Below are 19330 nucleotides of genomic sequence, written 5' to 3'. Positions count from 1 at the left end.
TGGTTAGACTAGAAATACAGTTTGAAGGGAGGCCCAATGGAATTTGTTAATCGATTAGATATAGTTGGTCAGAAGAAAAGTCAAGGATGACTCCAAGATTTGTGGTTTAAATAAGTGGGTGAAGGAAGTTAGCTTTTACCAACACAGGAAGTACTGGGGGAGGGGTAGGCTTGGGGAAATGGAACCAAGAAATCAACCTTGGATTTGTAAACTTAGAGTTCTCTTGGGTATCCATATGGAGATGTTGAACAGAAGTTAAGACACAGGTTCCAGGAAGAGAAAGGTCTGGGCTACAGACACAAAGTTAGGAAGTCTGTGAAGATGGTATATAAAGTCATCAGTCAGGATGACTCCACTACGGGGTGAGTTTGGATGAGTAAAAAAGAAGTTAAAAAGATGAGTAGGATTCAGGAAAGGAGACCATGAGGGAGCCATCAGTGAAGAAAGAGAAACATCAAGATAACATGATGGTGTCTCACTGAAAGTGATAACCTCGTCAAATGGCTGCCAAGCAATTAGGAGTGAATTAGGAGTGACCAGTGGAAGGTGACTTGACAGAGGCTGTTTTTGGTGAAGGTCTGGGACCCAAGCCTGTTTGGGATGGATGGTTTCAAGAGTGAGGTGAAGACATAGTAGAGACTAGGGCTCTCCAGCAGGAATATAACATTTGCTGTCCATGTAACTTTAAATTTTTCTACAGACTACTAAAAAACTAAAAGAAAACTGGTAAAATTAGATTTCAATAATATATATTATTTAGCCCAACATTAAATATTACCATTATAACATGTAATATAAAATATTGAGAAATTTTATATTTTTAAACTAAGTCTTTGGAATCTGGTATGTTATTTGACATTTACAGGACATCATTTCTGACTCACCACATTTCAAATGCTCCATTGGCCGAACATGGCCAGTGGCTACAGTACTGGGGCTTGCAGGGCTAGTTACTTTTGAAGGGTTCTACAGTAAGGAGGAGCATGGAAATGAGGTAGTGGCTCGGCTGGGGTGGTTAATGGAGGGGGCATAACTGATGATTCTGAGCATATTTAGAGGATGTGATTGGCTACTGTGTGCCAAGTTTCAAGTGGCATCAGGCACTATTTCAGAAGTTTTGCAACTATTCACCAATGTCACCCTCAGAAGAGCATGGTGAGGCAGGTAACATTGTTCCTCCCACCCTCCAGCGACCTCACCCAACATGGACAGACAGTATGGATAGCAATGCCACTACTCATCTGACAAACGAGGGTTCTGTCAGGAAAATCCTGCTCCAGCTTTCAGCCCCAGGCGTAGGCCCTGGGACATCAGTATTAGCCCTCGTTGGAACTGCTGGGGAAGGTCCTTGGGGCCATAGCACCAGACTACACAGGTCACTGCTAGAGCCCTGTGGGTACATCACCATCACAATGCAGTACCGCCCCCCCCCCCCCCCTGCCATCCTCACAGCCATACTTAGAAGGGATAACAGGAGTTATCCCTCCACACTCTTGCTTCCAGGACTGCAGAACATCCTGCCTGATATGAAGGCAATAAAGGGAGAAGGCAGGAAAAAAAGCTTTTCAATGCCATTAAGGATTTTCTCACAGTAGGGCTGAATGTACTAATGTGGTGCTCAGTCTTTATCTTCTTTTAGATCTGTTTTCTTATAGTTGTGTACATGAGTTTCCTCTGATTGTTTTATTCACTCCTACATGAAAATAATTAATAACCCAACCAGAATATTTTAAAAGTGGGTAACTCATAGTATAGTAGTCTTAGGTCACATTCAACATGTTCCTCTGTCTGAATTCTTTGTGATCACATATCTCCAGAGTTGATCAAATCAGGTTAACACTTCTGGGATTAGAGGCAGAGCACAGCAAAGCAGGAGACAGAAGCCATGGTCTGGTGTTCATCAGTTGCTTGTCCCAGAGCCCATCTCTCAATTCTCTGATTAGGGGGCTTCTCATCTTCCCTTCGGGATGGCTTGGGAAATTTAAATGCAGAGAGGTGTATGAAGCACACTTTAGAAACTGGAAAGTGCTAAACACATTTTCTTGACATTAATGGTAAAGAAAACCTGGTGCCCATGGAAACCATAAAGGGTCTTTTTTTTTTTTTTTAAAGATTTTATTATTTATTTATGAGAGACACACAGAGAGAGAGGCAGAGACACAGGTAGAGGGAGAAGCAGGCTCCATGCAGGGAGACCGACATGGGACTCGATCCCGGGTCTCCAGGATCATGCCCTGGACTGAAGGCGGCACTAAACCGCTGAGCCACCCGGGCTGCCCCATAAAGGGTCTTTAAGGAGGCAAGGCTGCCTTGCATTTTTAGAGAACTTATATAATTAAAGTATTTTATCTGCCCCATCTCATCAGAGCCTTACTGAGTTATTTGGCAGGCAAGTTTTGTCCCTCTTTGACAGACAAGAAGAACGAGAACCAAGAGACTAAGTGCCTAAGGCCATACATTTAGCTGGGGGCAGAACTGAGTAGAGAAGGACTGGCCCTCTGTGTAGTGTTCTCTCCACTGTGCCCAGTGGGTCATCTGCCACCACAGTCAGAGATGGGAGTTGTAGAAAGAGTATAGGATGCTGAGTCAGAAGTCCTTGGGTCTAGCCCCCACTTGGTCTCTTCCTTGCAATAAAATCTAGACAAGCTACTTACCTTCTCTGAATAGCAGTTTCCTTGTCTAGAAAAGAGGAATGATAAGAACAACTCTATGGCAGATACTCATTTATTTCCTGGAAATAATACTCAGATTTTGTCTCCAGTCCCTATCCAGTGTCCATGTATTTCCAGAGGTCTTGTCTCCACACCAGACTCCAGAAATAGGCCCGTGACCCTATCCAAACCAATCACAATACTGAATTCATGAGGCTCAAAAAGATGCATAAGCTTCAGCTGGCCTGGGAAGAGGCCCACTCTCTGTTCCCATGGACCTGGCAGCACTAGCAGAGCCAACCACCACGTACAGGCTAAGAATGAAGCCAACACTGTGGAAGGCAGAGCCAGAAGATGTGAGAAATAGTCCTGATGATATTCTTTGTGCTTCTGATCAATAAGCCATACCTGAAGTCTGAACTTTACAGGCACATGAGCCAAAAACTTTCCTTTTTTGCTAAGCCATTTTGAGTTGGCCTTCCTGTCCCTTGAAAACTAAAAGGTTCAAGACTGATACAATCTTTTCTCAGGTTTGTTGCATTGAATAAGTTATTGTATGTGTCAGCTCCCTGCAAACAATAAAGGTCTTTTGCAAACAATAAAAGCAGAGTAAAAGTAATTTATTATCAACTTATTTGGGCAGCAAATAATAGTATTAAAGTATAAGCCTAGACCACTTTCAATTCTTTATAGCTCTGTGATAAGGTGAAAAGAAAAGTTATTCTTGAACTTTAGTGTAATGTCCAATGATTTTATGGAGCATCAGCATTCTGAAATGTGACATGCTAGTGAAGGTTGAGTCACTTACAGAAAAGCATCCACAGCACAGCATGAATTCTGATAACGACCACAATCTTAGATCACGATGCACTGTAACCATACAGAAGCTACATGTCTTAAAATGAGAAAGAGGTCTCTCTTTCCCAATTTTCACTTCTAAAATTTTCTTAATTTAGTAATTAATAAGTTATGGAAGGAAAAAGGATACAACAGGTAGGATATAGTAGTAATGAACAATTAAAAGAATGTATATAAACTACATATAATTACATATATAGACTCAAAGGCACTGAAGAAAAAAGAGGTCAAATGAAAGGGACAGGAATATCTCATGATTTCCACTGTAAAATGAAGATGATAAGGATGGAAGACATCTGTCCTGAAATACCACAGACAAAGCAGTCAATATAGAGACTAGCACCAAGTGAGTCCTCATGGGACACCCAAGAGGCTGATGTGACCTTCCCCATTTCATAGATGAGGAAACTGATGCCCTATGAGGCTAAGTCATTGTCCAATTCCCACAGTGAGGGACAAGTCTTTTGCTTCACTCTGTTTCTCTGGGCCAAGTCCCTCTTCCAAGCCCTCCTTTTTTTCTGCCTTGCTGTGAAAGGACAGATCTTTAAGGAAAAGTGGAGTGCAGCCTTGCTGATGCTGCTGCCTTGATCAGTAGCAAACACTAAATTTTAAAACTTTCTTTTATTCTGAATTGATGACTATTAAACTGTCTTATGTAGATCTAGGGAAGTACCAATAAATAGCTGCAAAGAATGTTAACCTGAAAATGAAATCAGTGAAAAAAAAATCAAGGAAGTTATTTTGCAGGAAGTACACATTTCACAGGGATTTTCCAGTTTACATTTACTTTACCCTTGAGAATCTAAAAATAAACCCTGAGCACCCTTAAGCCCCACTGTCGAAGTCTCTGGCCTCATATAAGCATGATGAAACTTGGATGCTTTATAGAATTTGTAGGTTTGGGACCTATGCTTCTTAATGATGGTGGGGAGGTTTGTTGACCACTCTGAGGACTGAATGAAAGCCACTTAACTTTGACTAGAAAACAAAGAAAAAAACCCCAAACTTTTTTTTTTTTTTTCAATTTCAGGGAATTCATGAATCATAGGCTTATAGTGCCCAGTTTAAAAGCAGGATGGAAAGATCTGTGAAAAATAGGAACTTAATGGGAACTACCTCAGGCAGAGAGATACCCCACCTTTAGGGGTCTCCTTATTAAAAAATACCTCCTCCCACAGACACCTGTGGTTGAAAAATGCCAACACCTGCAGAAAGGTTGCTAGTCCTTCATTCAAGTTGATGATTTTTTTTTTTTCCCCTAACATCTCCCATGGTAAGTGTGTGTGCCTGGACCAGGTGGGAGAGGAGGCAGGTGGGGAAATGTATATCCAACCATGCAGGTGGTAGGGCTGGCCAGAAGAGGGCCTATGGTAGTCCTGGACACCAGTGGGAAAGAGGCAGGAGAGCCAAAGAGAAGACATTACAGATGACTGTCTTATTTCAAAATTCTACTCAGAGCTGGCCCTCTGCCCAGGGATGCAGAATGAATAGCTCTTCCCATTTCTCTTGAACACAGACAGCAAGACCCCCTTTCCAAGACTCCCATCTCATGACAGTAACAGCTTCTGTGAACTAGTCTGGGAATCTCACCCCATTTATGACACAGTTTCCTTGGGAAAATGAGTACTGAATTCTAAATCATCTGCTTCCTAAATGAACTTTCTAAACATAATCCACTTACACGTCAAACTCTATCTATACTTCACTGTGGGTGTTCAGATGAACACATGAGCTTTTACGAATTTGGGTCTAAGAAGTCTGTGGACTCCCAATTCCTGTCCCTCAGAGAAGAAACTGGGCCCTTCCTCCAAAGCCGTATCTCACTGTGAGTCTACTGGCAGCTATTAGAAATGAGAGGTATTTTAGCTGGTGGTCTCTACCCCTCCCTTCCTCCTCTAGATGTTGGTTAACAGAGGTCCCACTGAGGTCACGAGTTAATGCTCTCATTGCATCCCTTCTTTACCACTGACTTGCTGACTAAATGAGGATTTATCACTTAACTTTTTGATACCTTTCTTTTTATAGCTACAAAATGAAGCTGGGCTGGCAAGTGGGGACAAACAAAAAATGAGCTTCCTGGGAAAATAATATGTGCAGATGGATATTCCATTTCTAGCAGGCAGGGTAAGATACATAGCAATCTGCTAATCTGGTGTTAATGACATTTAAATTAACTCCTCTTCAGGGAGGAATGGAAATGATAATAATTAATACTGAATAAGTGCTTTCAAGTCTAGAAGACATTTTTATATTCACTATCTCATTTGATCCTTAATAAAACTTAGGAAGGCTTGTATAATAGGCATTGTTTTTACCTCTGCTTAACAAGCCAAATGACTTGTCCAAGGTCATCCAGGGAGTAAAAGAGGCAGTGGTCAAAGTGTCAGTGGTCAAAGCCAGGTCTTTTGTTTTCAAGTTTGATCTCTTTTCTACTTGTTCTATGTCCTGCCCTATTTTTCCTGATTCAGTCTATCATCTAACTGGTCAGCAAAGGAAGATTATTGGTCTACACTATGGACAATAAGCACAAAAGATGAGAGGTCCCAGAGACATCCTATTCTAACTTATTCTAACTAGTCTAACTTAAATATGTCCTATTCTAGTTTATCCAGCCTAACCTATTCCAAGTCAGCAAAGGGCAGTTCCTTAGGGATGCTGGAAACAGGAGCATGACCCATCTCGTTCACAAATACTGGCTCATCATTGGGGAGGATTTTATTATTAGGAAAGGAAAATAAAACCTCAAGTTACTGCAACATATAAGCAAAGGATAAACTTTTTAAAAAATTTATTGATTTATTTGAGAGAGAGCAAGAGAGAGAGAGAGAGAGAGCAAGAGCACACAAGTGCCAGCAAGGGGAGGAGTGGAGAGGGAGGGGGAAAGAATCTCAAGCAGACTCCTCACTGAGCAGAGCCCAACATGGGGACCCCAAGATCACAACCTAAGCAGAAACCAAGAGTTGGACGCTCAACTGATTGAGCTACCCAAGGGCCCCAAGGACAGTTAATCTTTAAAAAAATGATTTCACCTGAGAAAACATTTTTATCTTTTTTGTCACAGTCTAGAAATATGTTCTAGGCAGACCAAGCCAGCCAAGAAGATCTCATCCCTACCACCAGCATGTTCATTATGACATTGCACCTGACAATCCATATAAGGGCAGGTGTGTGATGGCTGTAGTTTCCAATTCAACTCCATGGGAAAACAGCCCATCTATAGGACCTACTGAAGGTATAGCCCTAACCTGTTCCTCAAGTATCTGGTGACCATCTTCTGACCCTGAGCACTGGCTTCAGGAGAGGAGGGGAGGCAGAAGGCAAGATAGTGGGCATTAGATTAGTCCTGCTGCTACAGAGTCAAAAGGAGAGTCTGTTCCCTGGAGGAGCCTTCTGTTTGTGTGCACCCAAAAGTGAAGCCTCCTTAGTTGAGGCAGACTGAGCACGTTTATCCTTAAAACCTAAAAACCACAATTATGACAACACTGATCAAGATACAGAATAAAAACTACCTCATATTACAAACTAAAAAAAAATTCCAAAAAACACAAGAAAAATATCAGTGACTATTTGTCCAACTTTGAAAATCATTAACACCAAGATTATCAAAGGCAGAAATCATTACGGAAACCATAAAATTGAAGACATACAGCAATGTCATATAATTGAAAAGTTAATGATAAATTCACTAAAAGTTAACTTTCTTTACTATGTAAGAACCTTTTAAATAGCCAGGAGTTGGTGAAATACAAAAATACCAATAGAAAAATGGACACAAGCACACAATTCACAAATGAATGGGTCCTGGCTAAAATAAGCACACAGTGACCTCAGCTATCAAGTATCAAGCATGGAGGGGTACAGACTAGGTCATTAAGAAAGGCTGTCTTTAAGCTGGGAGTTGTGGATAATTTTTGCTTTCTTTGTTTATATTTGGATTCTAGAGTTTTTGTACAGTGAACATGGACAATTTTGGTAAGCAGTTATTAAGTGAAAAACTAAGTTCAGAACACTGTGGGAAATGTGAAATATAGAAACAACCTCTTCTCCCTCAAGGAACTTTTCCTAGTACTACAGGAATCTCTGGTTAATTTACCATCAGCATTGTTTAGGAAATACAGTAAGATGAGAAGAATGGATTCTTAAAAAGCTTATGACACATCATGAAAAACCTAGAAAAAATCCACCACTTAATTTTTTGATACAAAAAAAGTTCTTTTCTCGAATGATCTGATTTATATTTATGCATTAGTTCCCTTGAAAACTTTAATCTATAGGTAAGAGTGCAAAGTTAATGTATAGTCAAACTGTTAAGTAGTTTATTTCTTCTAAAGGCAGAAGGTCTGAAATGTTTCTTTCTATATTCTTTTTATTTTTCCTAAAATAAAATGTAACTCTACCCCCTCACTTTTATCACGTTTAAATATACAAGTGAGGCTCTCTTTGGTACAAAATTATTTTCCCACTTTTATTGAGCTACATTTTCATCCACTCCCTCTGACAGAAATTCAGTGTGAGAAAGGATTTTTGAGATCATTTGATACCCTCCCCCCTTGACTGAAATGAGGGTTGAAGGCCCACAGAGGTTCAATTATGACAGCCAAGCTAAAAATAACTCAGGCTAGCATAGTTTATTGCTTCTTTAGACTTGTTCTCATTTCAATTTTATACTCATAAACTAGAGAATTCTTTTACATTACACAGTAGTTTGACTTATGAGTTCAGCTGAGTGCTTAAAACACTGTCTTCTGTCAGGACATGCCGGTGATCATCCTCCTGAGCTGATGCTACAGCAATGAGTGCAGAGCATGTGTGACTGGTGTACATCTGCACAACTTCGATGGCTCCTGTCACAGCTTGGCCACAACCCCCAATGAAGCATAAGGCAGAGAACTCAAAAATCTTACTTATATATCCACTTTCAGGCAACACTGGTAAACTAAATGCCATTTTTAATTTCTAAAAGAATCACAGATTTGTACAGCTCCATTTTTTGTTTTTTTTTTTGTTTGTTTGTTTTTGTTTTTTACAGCTTTAATTTAAAAGTAAAAGAGTAGTTTAGAATTTTGAACTTTCTTCTGAATAGTAGAGGATCCAAGTGAACCATTAAGGTGCAGAATTGATGCATCTTTAAGAAAAAAAGAGGCTCTGCGTGAATTATATATATATTTTTTTAGGTCACCAGAGTAGCCTTCAGTACCCCGATGTGGCAGATTACAAGCTCCTTGAAGGCAGACTACAAGCTTCACTTCTTATTTTGTATTTGTTTTCCAGGGCCTACCAGAGCTCCTGGCAAAAAGTGAGCACTCAGCAAATTATGATCAAGTGCGATGGTAAGGACAGATAGGAAGGATATCTAGAGCGTAGGAGGGCCTGTAACCAATGCCCTACCAGATTACCAATGCTCTACCTGAAAGGTCCCAGATATATACAGAGTTCTAGTTACACAATAAAGTTATTACTTTGTAGAGTAATTACTTTGGTGATTATGGGCTATTGATTTTAATAAAGAAATAATAAAACTAATGAATAATTTTTAATTTCCTCAAAGCCCCAGAGCTTTACATCTGAGGGGAAAAAAAAGCAGCCTCTACACAGGGACATGGGTTTGTAAATATGAAAGATAATCCTGTTGAAATGGAATATAACTGTGTGCAATCAAAATTCACTTTATGCTTTTCATGTTTCTAAGGAAAAAAGGTAAAGGGAAAACAAACGAAACAAAACAAAAAAAAAGGTAAAAATCCTCAGAAAGACTTCCCAGCTCCGTTCCTAGCAATAGGTCAAAAACCGAGGCTACAAGGGCCTCGAGATTTCTTATGAGAAACTGTAGTAAGAAAAATATAGTGACTCATCTCATAATAATGCCCTTTCTTCCCAAAGTACACATCACAATTCCCACATCCCTGGCACAGGGGCACTCGTTGCAGAGCTATTGCAACACGGAGCATCTCCCTGCACCAACGCCCCTCGGTGGGTGACAGAAATGCCGATGCTGGGGTAACAGACCTCCCCAGTGCTGGGGGAGGGCATTAGGGGGTGGCATTGCTGCACTCGTTCTGCCCTCCAAAGAAGGGGGATTTCTCCCTTTGTACTGCTTGATCTGGAACAGTGGTTCTTTTGTACAGCCACCTTTAAGCACTGGGGAGCTAAGTGCAGCTGGCTTCCTTCTGCACAGGCTGAAAGAATCCCCTGGCAGAGCTATTCTGAATAGGCACTCCCAGATTTCCTAACCAACTGTCATTTAGATACTGAGGAACCAAAAAGAAAAAGAAAAGGAGAGCTGGGAGGGGGGGGAGGGGCGGGGGAAGATGAAGGAAAAGGAATCTGCTACTCAAGGCACAAGGAAGGGGCCCAGGCTTTTGCTTGGGTACTGGCTCCCTCCCCTATCACTTCTGGGGCCATGGAAGACTGTGTTCAGTAAATACTGATAGGAAAATAATTGATGTTTATTGACAAAAACACTTCTCCAATACAGCTATTTAGGAAGCCAATTTCCCAGGCCTTGCCCAGTCAGACATTCCTAGAGAATAACTACCAACAGAAAGTAGACAGATCCTGCCCTTTGGTGAATATCAATGTAAACTGATAAAGAATTCAAAGCTTTCCAGAAGTTCAAGGAATACTCACACAGCCAGATATCACTGGCTTTGGGCATTTGAGGTATGTAACAAACAGTATGCATGCCTTCCCTCTGATAGATTTAAGGATGGGAAGGAAAGATGGTTTATTGATCCTCAAATGGCTGAGACAGGTGGGCTCTACTGAGATCAAACATCAGTGAGGTTAAAGCTCCAAGGCACTGGTGGTGGAAGGACCATGCTGTTGGCTTGATGGGCCATTTGCAGGAGGGCCCTCTGCTAAGCCTGCGTATTTCACTCTTTATAGGAACAATAAGCTTAAGGAGGTGGTGGACTGGAGCCTGAAAGGAGGGGAGGTGCACAGGTGAGCAGGCCAAGCAAGAAGGGGTACACAGAGCCTATGTCCAGGTAGGGAGCTGGTTAATGATGCTGATTAGCTGATTCCCGTGTATGTGGCTGAGAAAGTGTGTATGTGAAGGCAGGGTCAGAAGTTTGGAAAAAGAGCAACTGAAGAGACAGAGACTGAGCACATCTAAAGACAGTCACTAAAACAACTAAAGATCCTCATGATATAAACTCTGATAGTGTTATCACTAGAAGTCAGAACACACTGAGGATAAGAAAACTAAACTGATTTCTGGTGTAACTGGTGTAAAAGGCTCAGACTGTCAATTCTTCAGAATGAAAACCTTAACATTTAGGAAGTCCTCCCAATTACAGGATTTATATGACAGCAGCTATATAAAAATCAGTATAAAGACCAGTGCCCCTAAGGAGGATAACATTTCATTTGTATTGAAATGTTTTAATCCACCTTTAATAATTTAAGACATTAAGTATTAATATTACATATCATACAAGATCTAATTTCTTTTGTATTCCATCTGAAACAATGACACTTCTTGTTAGTAGTTATTTTCTTAAACCACAGATCAATTTCTTCACTGCCCTGAGAATCAGTTGTTATATTATAGCTGTTTCCCAAAAGCATTACTACTTTAGTATTTATTACTTTACAAAGACAACTCTTAACATCCTGGAAACATTTCAAAGAATACATTTTTAATACTTCTCACCAAATTTGTTTCGATTTATGTTATTTAACTGATAGATGAAGAAATAAGGGTCCCAACTGGCTTTTCCAAAAGATTCATCTGCTCCAAACAAAAGCATCTCTACTCTTTGCTTTTCCTAGGTCAGTCTCTATGCATTTATTTAAGATGAGGTAAGAAGCTGGTTCGACCATGTGGGCCAAATTTCACATTTTGTGTGGATTAAAAAATAATAAACATAAGGAGTAATCTAATATTCCCATAAATTATTTTAGAAGCATAATAATCATATCACACTTCATGTCCTGGTTTCACATCTGCGTGATTTTTTTTCTCTTTGTTAAAGTTCAAGTAATATATCCAAAATTATGGGGGGAAAAAAGTCTGCACAGAGGTAAGTTCTGATAGATCGGATTGTGGCTGCAGCAAGATACACAAACACACACACACACACACACACACACACACACACATGCGCGCCAAGTAGACGCTCTCAAGTGTATATGTTAAGCTTACAAGACAAAGCTGCAAGCTACAACATTACAGGTGAGTTTTCTGCATCTGCTTATCTGCACAGAGAACATCAATGAAACACAAATGAAACAGGACCTAAAGAAGCTTAGACCAAGCCTGAGAAAAGATACAGAAAAGCTCTATCAGCAAAGAAACAACACACTGGGGAAAAGTACTGATTCTCATGAAAATGTGATTCACCATGGAATAAAATTCAAAAGCCACTGACCCCAATGAAAGCTTCCAGTGGAAACATGTGGATTTTGCTTCATTTCACTGAAAGACTTTACTTTATCTCATTTGAATATTATTATAAGTACCATCACAGTTTTTGTGATATGTTGCTTTCTCATTTAAAACTGACGTAGAGGGGTGCCTGGATGGCTCAGATGGCTAACTGTCTTCTTTGGGCTCAGGTCATGATCTTGGGGCCCGGGAAATCAAACCCCACATCAGGCTCCCCGGCTGAGTGGGGAGTCTGCTTCTCCCTCTGCACTCACCCTGCTCATGCTCTCTCTGTGTCTCAAATGAATAAATAAAATCTAAATAAATAAATAAATAAATAAATAAATAATAAATAAATAAATTTGAAGTAGAAAAGACATGGCTGATCAAACTAAATTTTCAAGGGGTCTTCAGAAAACAAACAAAAACAAACAAACCAAAACACATCAGTTAATATCATCATGCAATAGCTGGAACATTTTTGGTCCCTTAAAACATGCACTGAATGCTGGATAGCTGAATGATAAATAACTGAAGACAATACCTTTTTTTTATATATAATAAGTTGTCATTTAAGCAGATTTATTTGTAGAATATTTTTGTACATACCAATTCTTCATTCTGACTTGACAAAAGATCACGACTGCATGAAAGCTGACTTACACAGACCACAAATCTGTCGGGAAATACACGGAGCTCTGCACAAAATGAAGAAAATCAAGTTACTAAAGGCATCAAAAATCTATGAAAACAGAAATGCTTGGTACCAGATTTTTTCAGTTATACTTATAAGCATGTATGTATACAACATATGTCTCTTCTCCTCGCCTTTCAGTGTTTGCCATCAGCAGGGCGGGGCGAGCACAGAGCTCTGGGGAGCACCCAGGAGGTTGCAAATTGGTCCACCTGAGCCCCTGGACCATTATGTTCTATCCCATGAAACCCCCAGGCAGGGCCCTTGCAGCCCTCCCACTGTATCAGTTTGCTGCTTTCTGACCAGAACTCACATTTGGGAAATAGGATCAATGTTCTCTAATGAGTGTGCAGATTTATACAGGAAAAGGAAGAATAGGAAATAAGATCTGAAAACCCATCAATGTTCTTACTAATTAATTCGTTTACTTATCATCTCTTTGGTCAACTGGTCTTAGATCGGTCCCCTAAAGTAGAGGGCAAATTCCCAATCTGAATTAGGCTATGAAAACAGCAGGTCATTAATAGGAATAATTATAAGGAAACGGTAAAATATGTGATAGTTAAGATGATAGAATTACACCACAGTCACACTAAACTATCATTACAACTTCTTAAAGCAAAGCCACTGACTTATGGGTGGGGAAGGCTGAAAAGAATCACAGAACTGGACGCCCCAACACTCAATGAAAAAGAGAATTTATACAGGAAAATGGTAAATAAAATGGTAAATGCCACCTTTATCTTTCCTCCTCTCTAACCTGCCTGCCTATCCATCCACATGTACTTATGCAGCCTCCATCTATCTCTGGAGTGATGTTTACTTGATGCTAGCAGTGTATATTCTGAGTGGGAGGTGAGGACCTTCTCCCTTCTTTATATTTGATTGTATTCCTCTAATATTTTTATAATACACATGTATCATACTTACAACACAAAGCCATTTTTCTAAAAGAGAAAACTTCTCTTAGATGTGACCAATATTTTCAAAGAGGGATAGTATGAATCAGATAAGTGAATCCTTTTGCATACATTGTTCATTTCTAACAATGGATGACAATGTGAGGAACAGACAGAGGCAGAACTCCTCTTAGCCTGATACAGCATGAAGGTGTTGATTATGCAAGCACACAACTTAAACACAGTTAACACTGTACCACCTGGCTAAGTTAAATTATACCAAAGGCCTAATGAGTTGATGTTCTAGTAATAGCCAAGTCTTTATCTCTCCTTTAGACTACTGATGTGTTTGTCCTTTGTGATCACTCCTCCCTATTCTGATTCATCCTACTCAGTGCAAGTAGGTTAACAGTACTAAAAAAAAAAAACCAGCTCCACTTATCCTGCTCAAAACCCCATCCTGGCTCCTCAGTAGCTACCACATGACCTGCAAACTTCAAAGCCCTCCCTGTGTGGGGCCTAACCTGTCAATCTGGTCTTACCCTTGTAGTCCTCTTCATGTAGAAATCTCCATTTCAAAAAGCCTGAGTGTGTTGAAACTTTGACCTCTCATGGATGTTCTATCTGGCTACGAGACTAGGGGTGGATACTGAAAAGCCAAAAATAAAACCAAAACAAAAAAAAACCCACCCTCCCTCAAAAAAACCCCAAAGTCATTAATATTTATTTATTAATTCTTTTGTAAAAGATTATTTATTTGACACAGAAAAAGAGAGTGTGTGTACAAGCAGAGGGAGCAGCAGACTCCCCAGTGAGCAGGGAGCCTGATCCCAAGACCCCAGGATCATGACCTGAGCTGAGGGCAGACACTTAACTGACTGAGCCACCCAGGCACTCCATTCTTAAAATTTCTTAATGGGGTAAGTGGTAAGTAGTCTGCTTCTCACTTTCAGGAAGGAGGAACTGAGCCACAGAATTCATTATTTATCCCCTGTCCAAAATTATAACATTGAAATACACCTCAGTAGATCAGAATTCAAATTCAAAATGATCATTTCTATCCAATAATTCCTCTGATTTGTCCTTCCATTACTTTCTCTGAAAAATAAGAATGCTAGAATGATGAATTTTGAACATTTGGGGGCCAGGTATTGTATACACAGAGAGAAACTTCTGTACAACTTTTCTTTGCTTAGATCACAACTGAGAATTTTATCATTTTAATATTTAAATAAAGTAAAGATTTAGATAATAGCAATCTCTACCATACAGGGTAGCTAGGCTTCATTTTAATAGCAGAAAGTTAACTGGCTTATTTTACTAAGAGAATTGAATAAAGTGGAAAGCTCCATTAGGAGAGTAAAATATTTGAGTGGCACTTAACAGTTTAAAAAGTGAAGATAATTGTTACGATTCCAAGAGCAAATCTCCATATAGTTTATTTTCAAAGTCCCTGTTTCATATCTTATATATTAAAATCATCCAAGGAAGTTCAGTTAGATTTTCTTTCCAATGTTCAGATCAGCTTGGAGAATTGTCATTAGCATCTGACTTTGTTGTTGTTGGCTGGATGTGTTTGACATCATTTCCCAAGTGGACATCTTGACTTGGCGAAATGAGGAGGGAAGCTGGCCTTGTCACACACCTAAAAAAGGCTCTGACAGCTCTGGGCTGGGAAAGCATTTTCTCGTGTACACACTTGTTCTATATCCCAGGGACTTGGTGTGCACAGACAAAGATGAAGTGATTCATAGTTTAACTGCCTGTCAAATCATTCTGGAAGCTCAATGAAAGTGCTGAGATGCAGCAGGAGAGTGAAGCACAATGTGGCTCCACTCACAGTTCTCAGGCAGTGAAAATTGAAAAAAATCACAAACGTTTAGAAATATTCTTAATTAGCACTTTAATTTCACAAAGGCAATGAAGCAAGTTGGAATCTTCATTCTTTAATTTTCATTCCTTCTCTAGAGCAAGTTAATAATCAAAATGCCTGACAACTCAAGAAATCAGTTTCTTACCAGCACTCTGTGAGCCCCTGAAACAGTGAAGGCGTATCCCTCTCTTGAGGAAATAGGCTGTGATTTGAAAGCCATACCCTATAAAGTGAAAGAGGGCATCATTAGACCATAAGCTTGTTTGCCACTAAATTCCATAGGCCTCCCCAGTGCTTATTACATAGTATGTGTTCAATAATTATTTAGCATATGAAATAAAAAAGAATCAAGAGAGGGACTCACTTGAGAGAAAGAGGTAAACATTACAATCTGAGCTCTTCTAGCCTGGCCAGAACACCTGGCTAGAATGGTTTCCAGTCCCTGAAGTGACTCAGTTACTTTGTACAATGAATTCAAACCAAGAATTCTCTACCCAGCAAGGCTATCATTACAAATTGAAGGAGTGATTAAGAGCTTTCCATATAAACAAAAGGTAAAGGATTCATCACCATGAAACTAGCCCTACAAGAAATGCTAACAGGGCTTCTTTAAGCCAAAAAGAAATGGCACTATTATAACCAAAAAAAATTTATTTGGTTATAATTAATATTTTACATATTATACACATTCATAATTAATGTATATTATATATTCTCATATAGTTTCATATTTATATATGAATGAGTAAAAATCTTACTGGAAAAGGAAAATCTATAACAAAGGTAGTGGACAGGGATCCCTGGGTGGCGCAGCGGTTTGGCGCCTGCCTTTGGCCCAGGGCGCGATCCTGGAAACCCGGGATCGAATCCCACATCAGGCTCCCGGTGCATGGAGCCTGCTTCTCCCTCTGTCTGTGTCTCTGCCTCTCTCTCTCTCTCTCTGTGACTATCATAAATAAATAAAAATTAAAAAAAAAAAAAAAAAAAAAACAAAGGTAGTGGACAAGTGCTTGTAAAGCAAGTATGAAAGTTAAAAGAAAAAGGTAGTAAAATTCCCTCAAATTACAATAATTAGTTAAGAGCAGCATAAAATAGAAAGATGGAAAAAAAAATAGAAAGATGGAAAATGTGTCATCAAAAAAATATAAAATATGTCAGAGGGTAATAAGGTAAAGCTTTAGACTGTATTTAACATTAAGTTGCTGTCAACTTAAAACAAACTATTTACATATGATATTTTATGTGAACCTCATGGTAACCACAAGGCAATATATATATAGTAAATATATGAAAGAAAATGAGAAAGGAAGCAAACATAATCCTAAATAAATCCATCAAACTACAAAGGAAGAGAGAAAGAGAAGAAAGGAACAGAAAGGAACTACAAAAACAAGAAAACAATGAGCAAAATTGCAATAAGTATATGCTTATGTACGATTATTTTAAACATAAATAGTCTGAAATTGCCAGTCAAAAGACACAGAGTGCTAAATGGATAAAAAAACAAGACCCATCTACATGCTGCCTGTAAGACATTCACTTCAGGAATAAGAACACACAGACTGAAAGTGGAGGGATAGGATAGAAAAAGATATTCCATGCCAATGGAAATGAAAAGAATGCTGAATAGCTATATTCGTATCAAACAATATAAACTTTAAAACAAGACTATTACAAAAAAAAGAGAGCATTACATAAAGCAGTCAATCCTTCATGAAAATAAAACATTTATAAATATACATGCACCAGATAGGGGAGCACCAAAACATATAAAGCAAATATTAACAGATCTAAAAGAAGAAATTAAAAGCAATACAGTAATACTAGGAGAGTATAACACCCCACTTTCACCAATGGGTAGATCATCCAGACAGCAACAACAAATCAATATAGAAACATTGGCTTTAAACAACACATTAGACCAGACAGATTTAACAGATATATACAAGGTATTCTATCCAAAAGCAGAATACATATTTTTTTCCAAGTGCACACGGAATGTACTCTAGGTTGGATCACAGGTTGGGCCACAAAACAAGTCTCAATAATTTCAAGAAAATTGAAATCATATTAAGCATCTCTTCCAAGCACAATGGTATGAAACTAGGAATTAATTAGAAGAAAACAGGAAAAACATAAAAATATGGAATTAAACAACATGCTACTGAACAACTGATGGGCCACTGAAGAAAACAAAGGAGAAATAAAAAAACATCCAGATAAATAAAAATAAAAATAGGACTTACCAAAATATATGGGATGCAGCAAAAGGAGTTCTATGAGGGAAGTTCATAGCAATACTCAATATTTCTTGAAGCCTACCTCAAGAAATAAGAAAAATCTCAAATAATCTAACTTTATACCTAAAGGAATCAGGAAAGAAGAACAAGAAAAGCTGAAAACTAATGGAAGGAAATAATGACCAGAAGAGAAATAGAGAATAAAAAGTCAGTAGAAAAAAATCAATAAAGTGAAGAGCTAGCTCTTTGAAAAAATAAACAAATTTGACAAACGTTTAGCTAAACTGAGAGAGAGAGAGAGAGAGAGATAATTCAAATAAAATAAAAAAGATAAGTGACAACCAATACCAAAGAAATACAAAGCATTGTAAGAGACTACTATGAAAAATGATATACCAAAAAAATGGACAACCCAGAAGAAATGAATAAATTCCAAGAAAGTTACAATCTTCCAAGATTGAATAATGAAGAAATACAAAATCCAAATAGACCAATAAGTAGACTGAGACAGTAATCAAAAACCTCCCAACAACAAAAGTCCAGGACCAGACGGTTTCACTGAGAATGAAGAATCCTACCAAACATTCAAGGAAGATGTAACACCTATCCTTTTCAAACTTTTCCAAAAATTGAAGAGGAGGGAAAGCTTCCAAACACATTTTACAAGGCCAGCATTACGCTGATACCAAAACCAGACAAGGGCACCACAAAAAAGAAAAAAAAAAAATTAAAAGCCAATATACTTGATGAACATAGATCCAAAATCCACACATATTAGCAAAACAAATCCAAAAATACATTAAAAGAATCATAAACCATGGTGTAATTTATTCCAGTGATGCCAGGATGGTCCAACATCTGCAAATCAATCAACACTGCACATCACATTAACAAAATGAAAGATAAAAATCACATGATCATCTCAAAAGGTGCAGGGAAAAAATGTGACAAAATTCAACATCTGTTTATGATAAAAAATCTCAACAAAGTGAGTATGAAGGAAATATATTTCAATATAATAAAGGCCATATATGACAACCCTACAGCTAACATCATGCTTAGTGGTGAAAAGGTGAAAGCCCTAAGATCAGGAACAAGACAAGGATGCCCACTCTCATCACTTTCATTCAAAAGTAGTATCAGAAGTCCTAGCCATAGCAATTAGGCAATAAAGAGAAATAGAAGATGGCCATATCAGAAAAGAGGTAAAACTGTCACTACTTACAACAGATGACATAATACTATGTATATAGAAAACTCTAAAGAATCCACCAATAAAACCTGTTAGAATAAGTGAATTCAGTCAAGTCGCAGGATACAAACCAATACACAGAAATCTGTAGTACTTCTATACACTAATGATAAAACATTAGAAATGGAAGTTTAGAAAACAATCCCATTTACAATTGCGTCAGCAAAAGAATAAAATATCTATTAATAAATTTAACCAAGGAGGTGAATGACCTGGACACTGATGAAAGACACTAAAGACAACACAAATAATTGGAAACATATTCTGTGCTCAGACTGGAAGAATTAATATTGCTGAAATGTCTATACTACCCAACACAATCCACAGATTCAATGCAATACCTGTCAAAATTCCTGTGGCATACTTCACAGAACTAGATAAAATAAGTCTAAAATTTGTATGGAACCACAAAAGATCCTGAAAAACCCAAGCAAATTTGAGAAAGAATAACAAAGCTGGAAGTATTATACTTCCTGATTTCAAACTATGCTGCAA

The 19330-nt window shown here is 38.5% G+C and overlaps 1 protein-coding gene across 1 annotated transcript in view; it reads right to left on the bottom strand.

The window, feature by feature from the left end:
* The window catches only part of LOC121477734 (SLX4 interacting protein), a 179973-nt gene that overhangs the window by 11788 nt on the left and 148855 nt on the right, over positions 1-19330 (bottom strand). Inside the window, 2 exon segments of the mRNA XM_041732247.1 lie at positions 12487-12575; positions 15489-15566. Coding sequence (XP_041588181.1) covers positions 12487-12575; positions 15489-15566 — 167 coding nt within the window.

Source organism: Vulpes lagopus, chromosome 18 (genome assembly GCF_018345385.1).
Source record: "Vulpes lagopus strain Blue_001 chromosome 18, ASM1834538v1, whole genome shotgun sequence".
Classification (NCBI taxonomy): Eukaryota; Metazoa; Chordata; class Mammalia; order Carnivora; family Canidae; genus Vulpes; species Vulpes lagopus.
The sequence above is the reverse complement of the archived record's forward strand: the minus strand, read 5'-3'. Positions and strand labels throughout refer to the sequence as shown.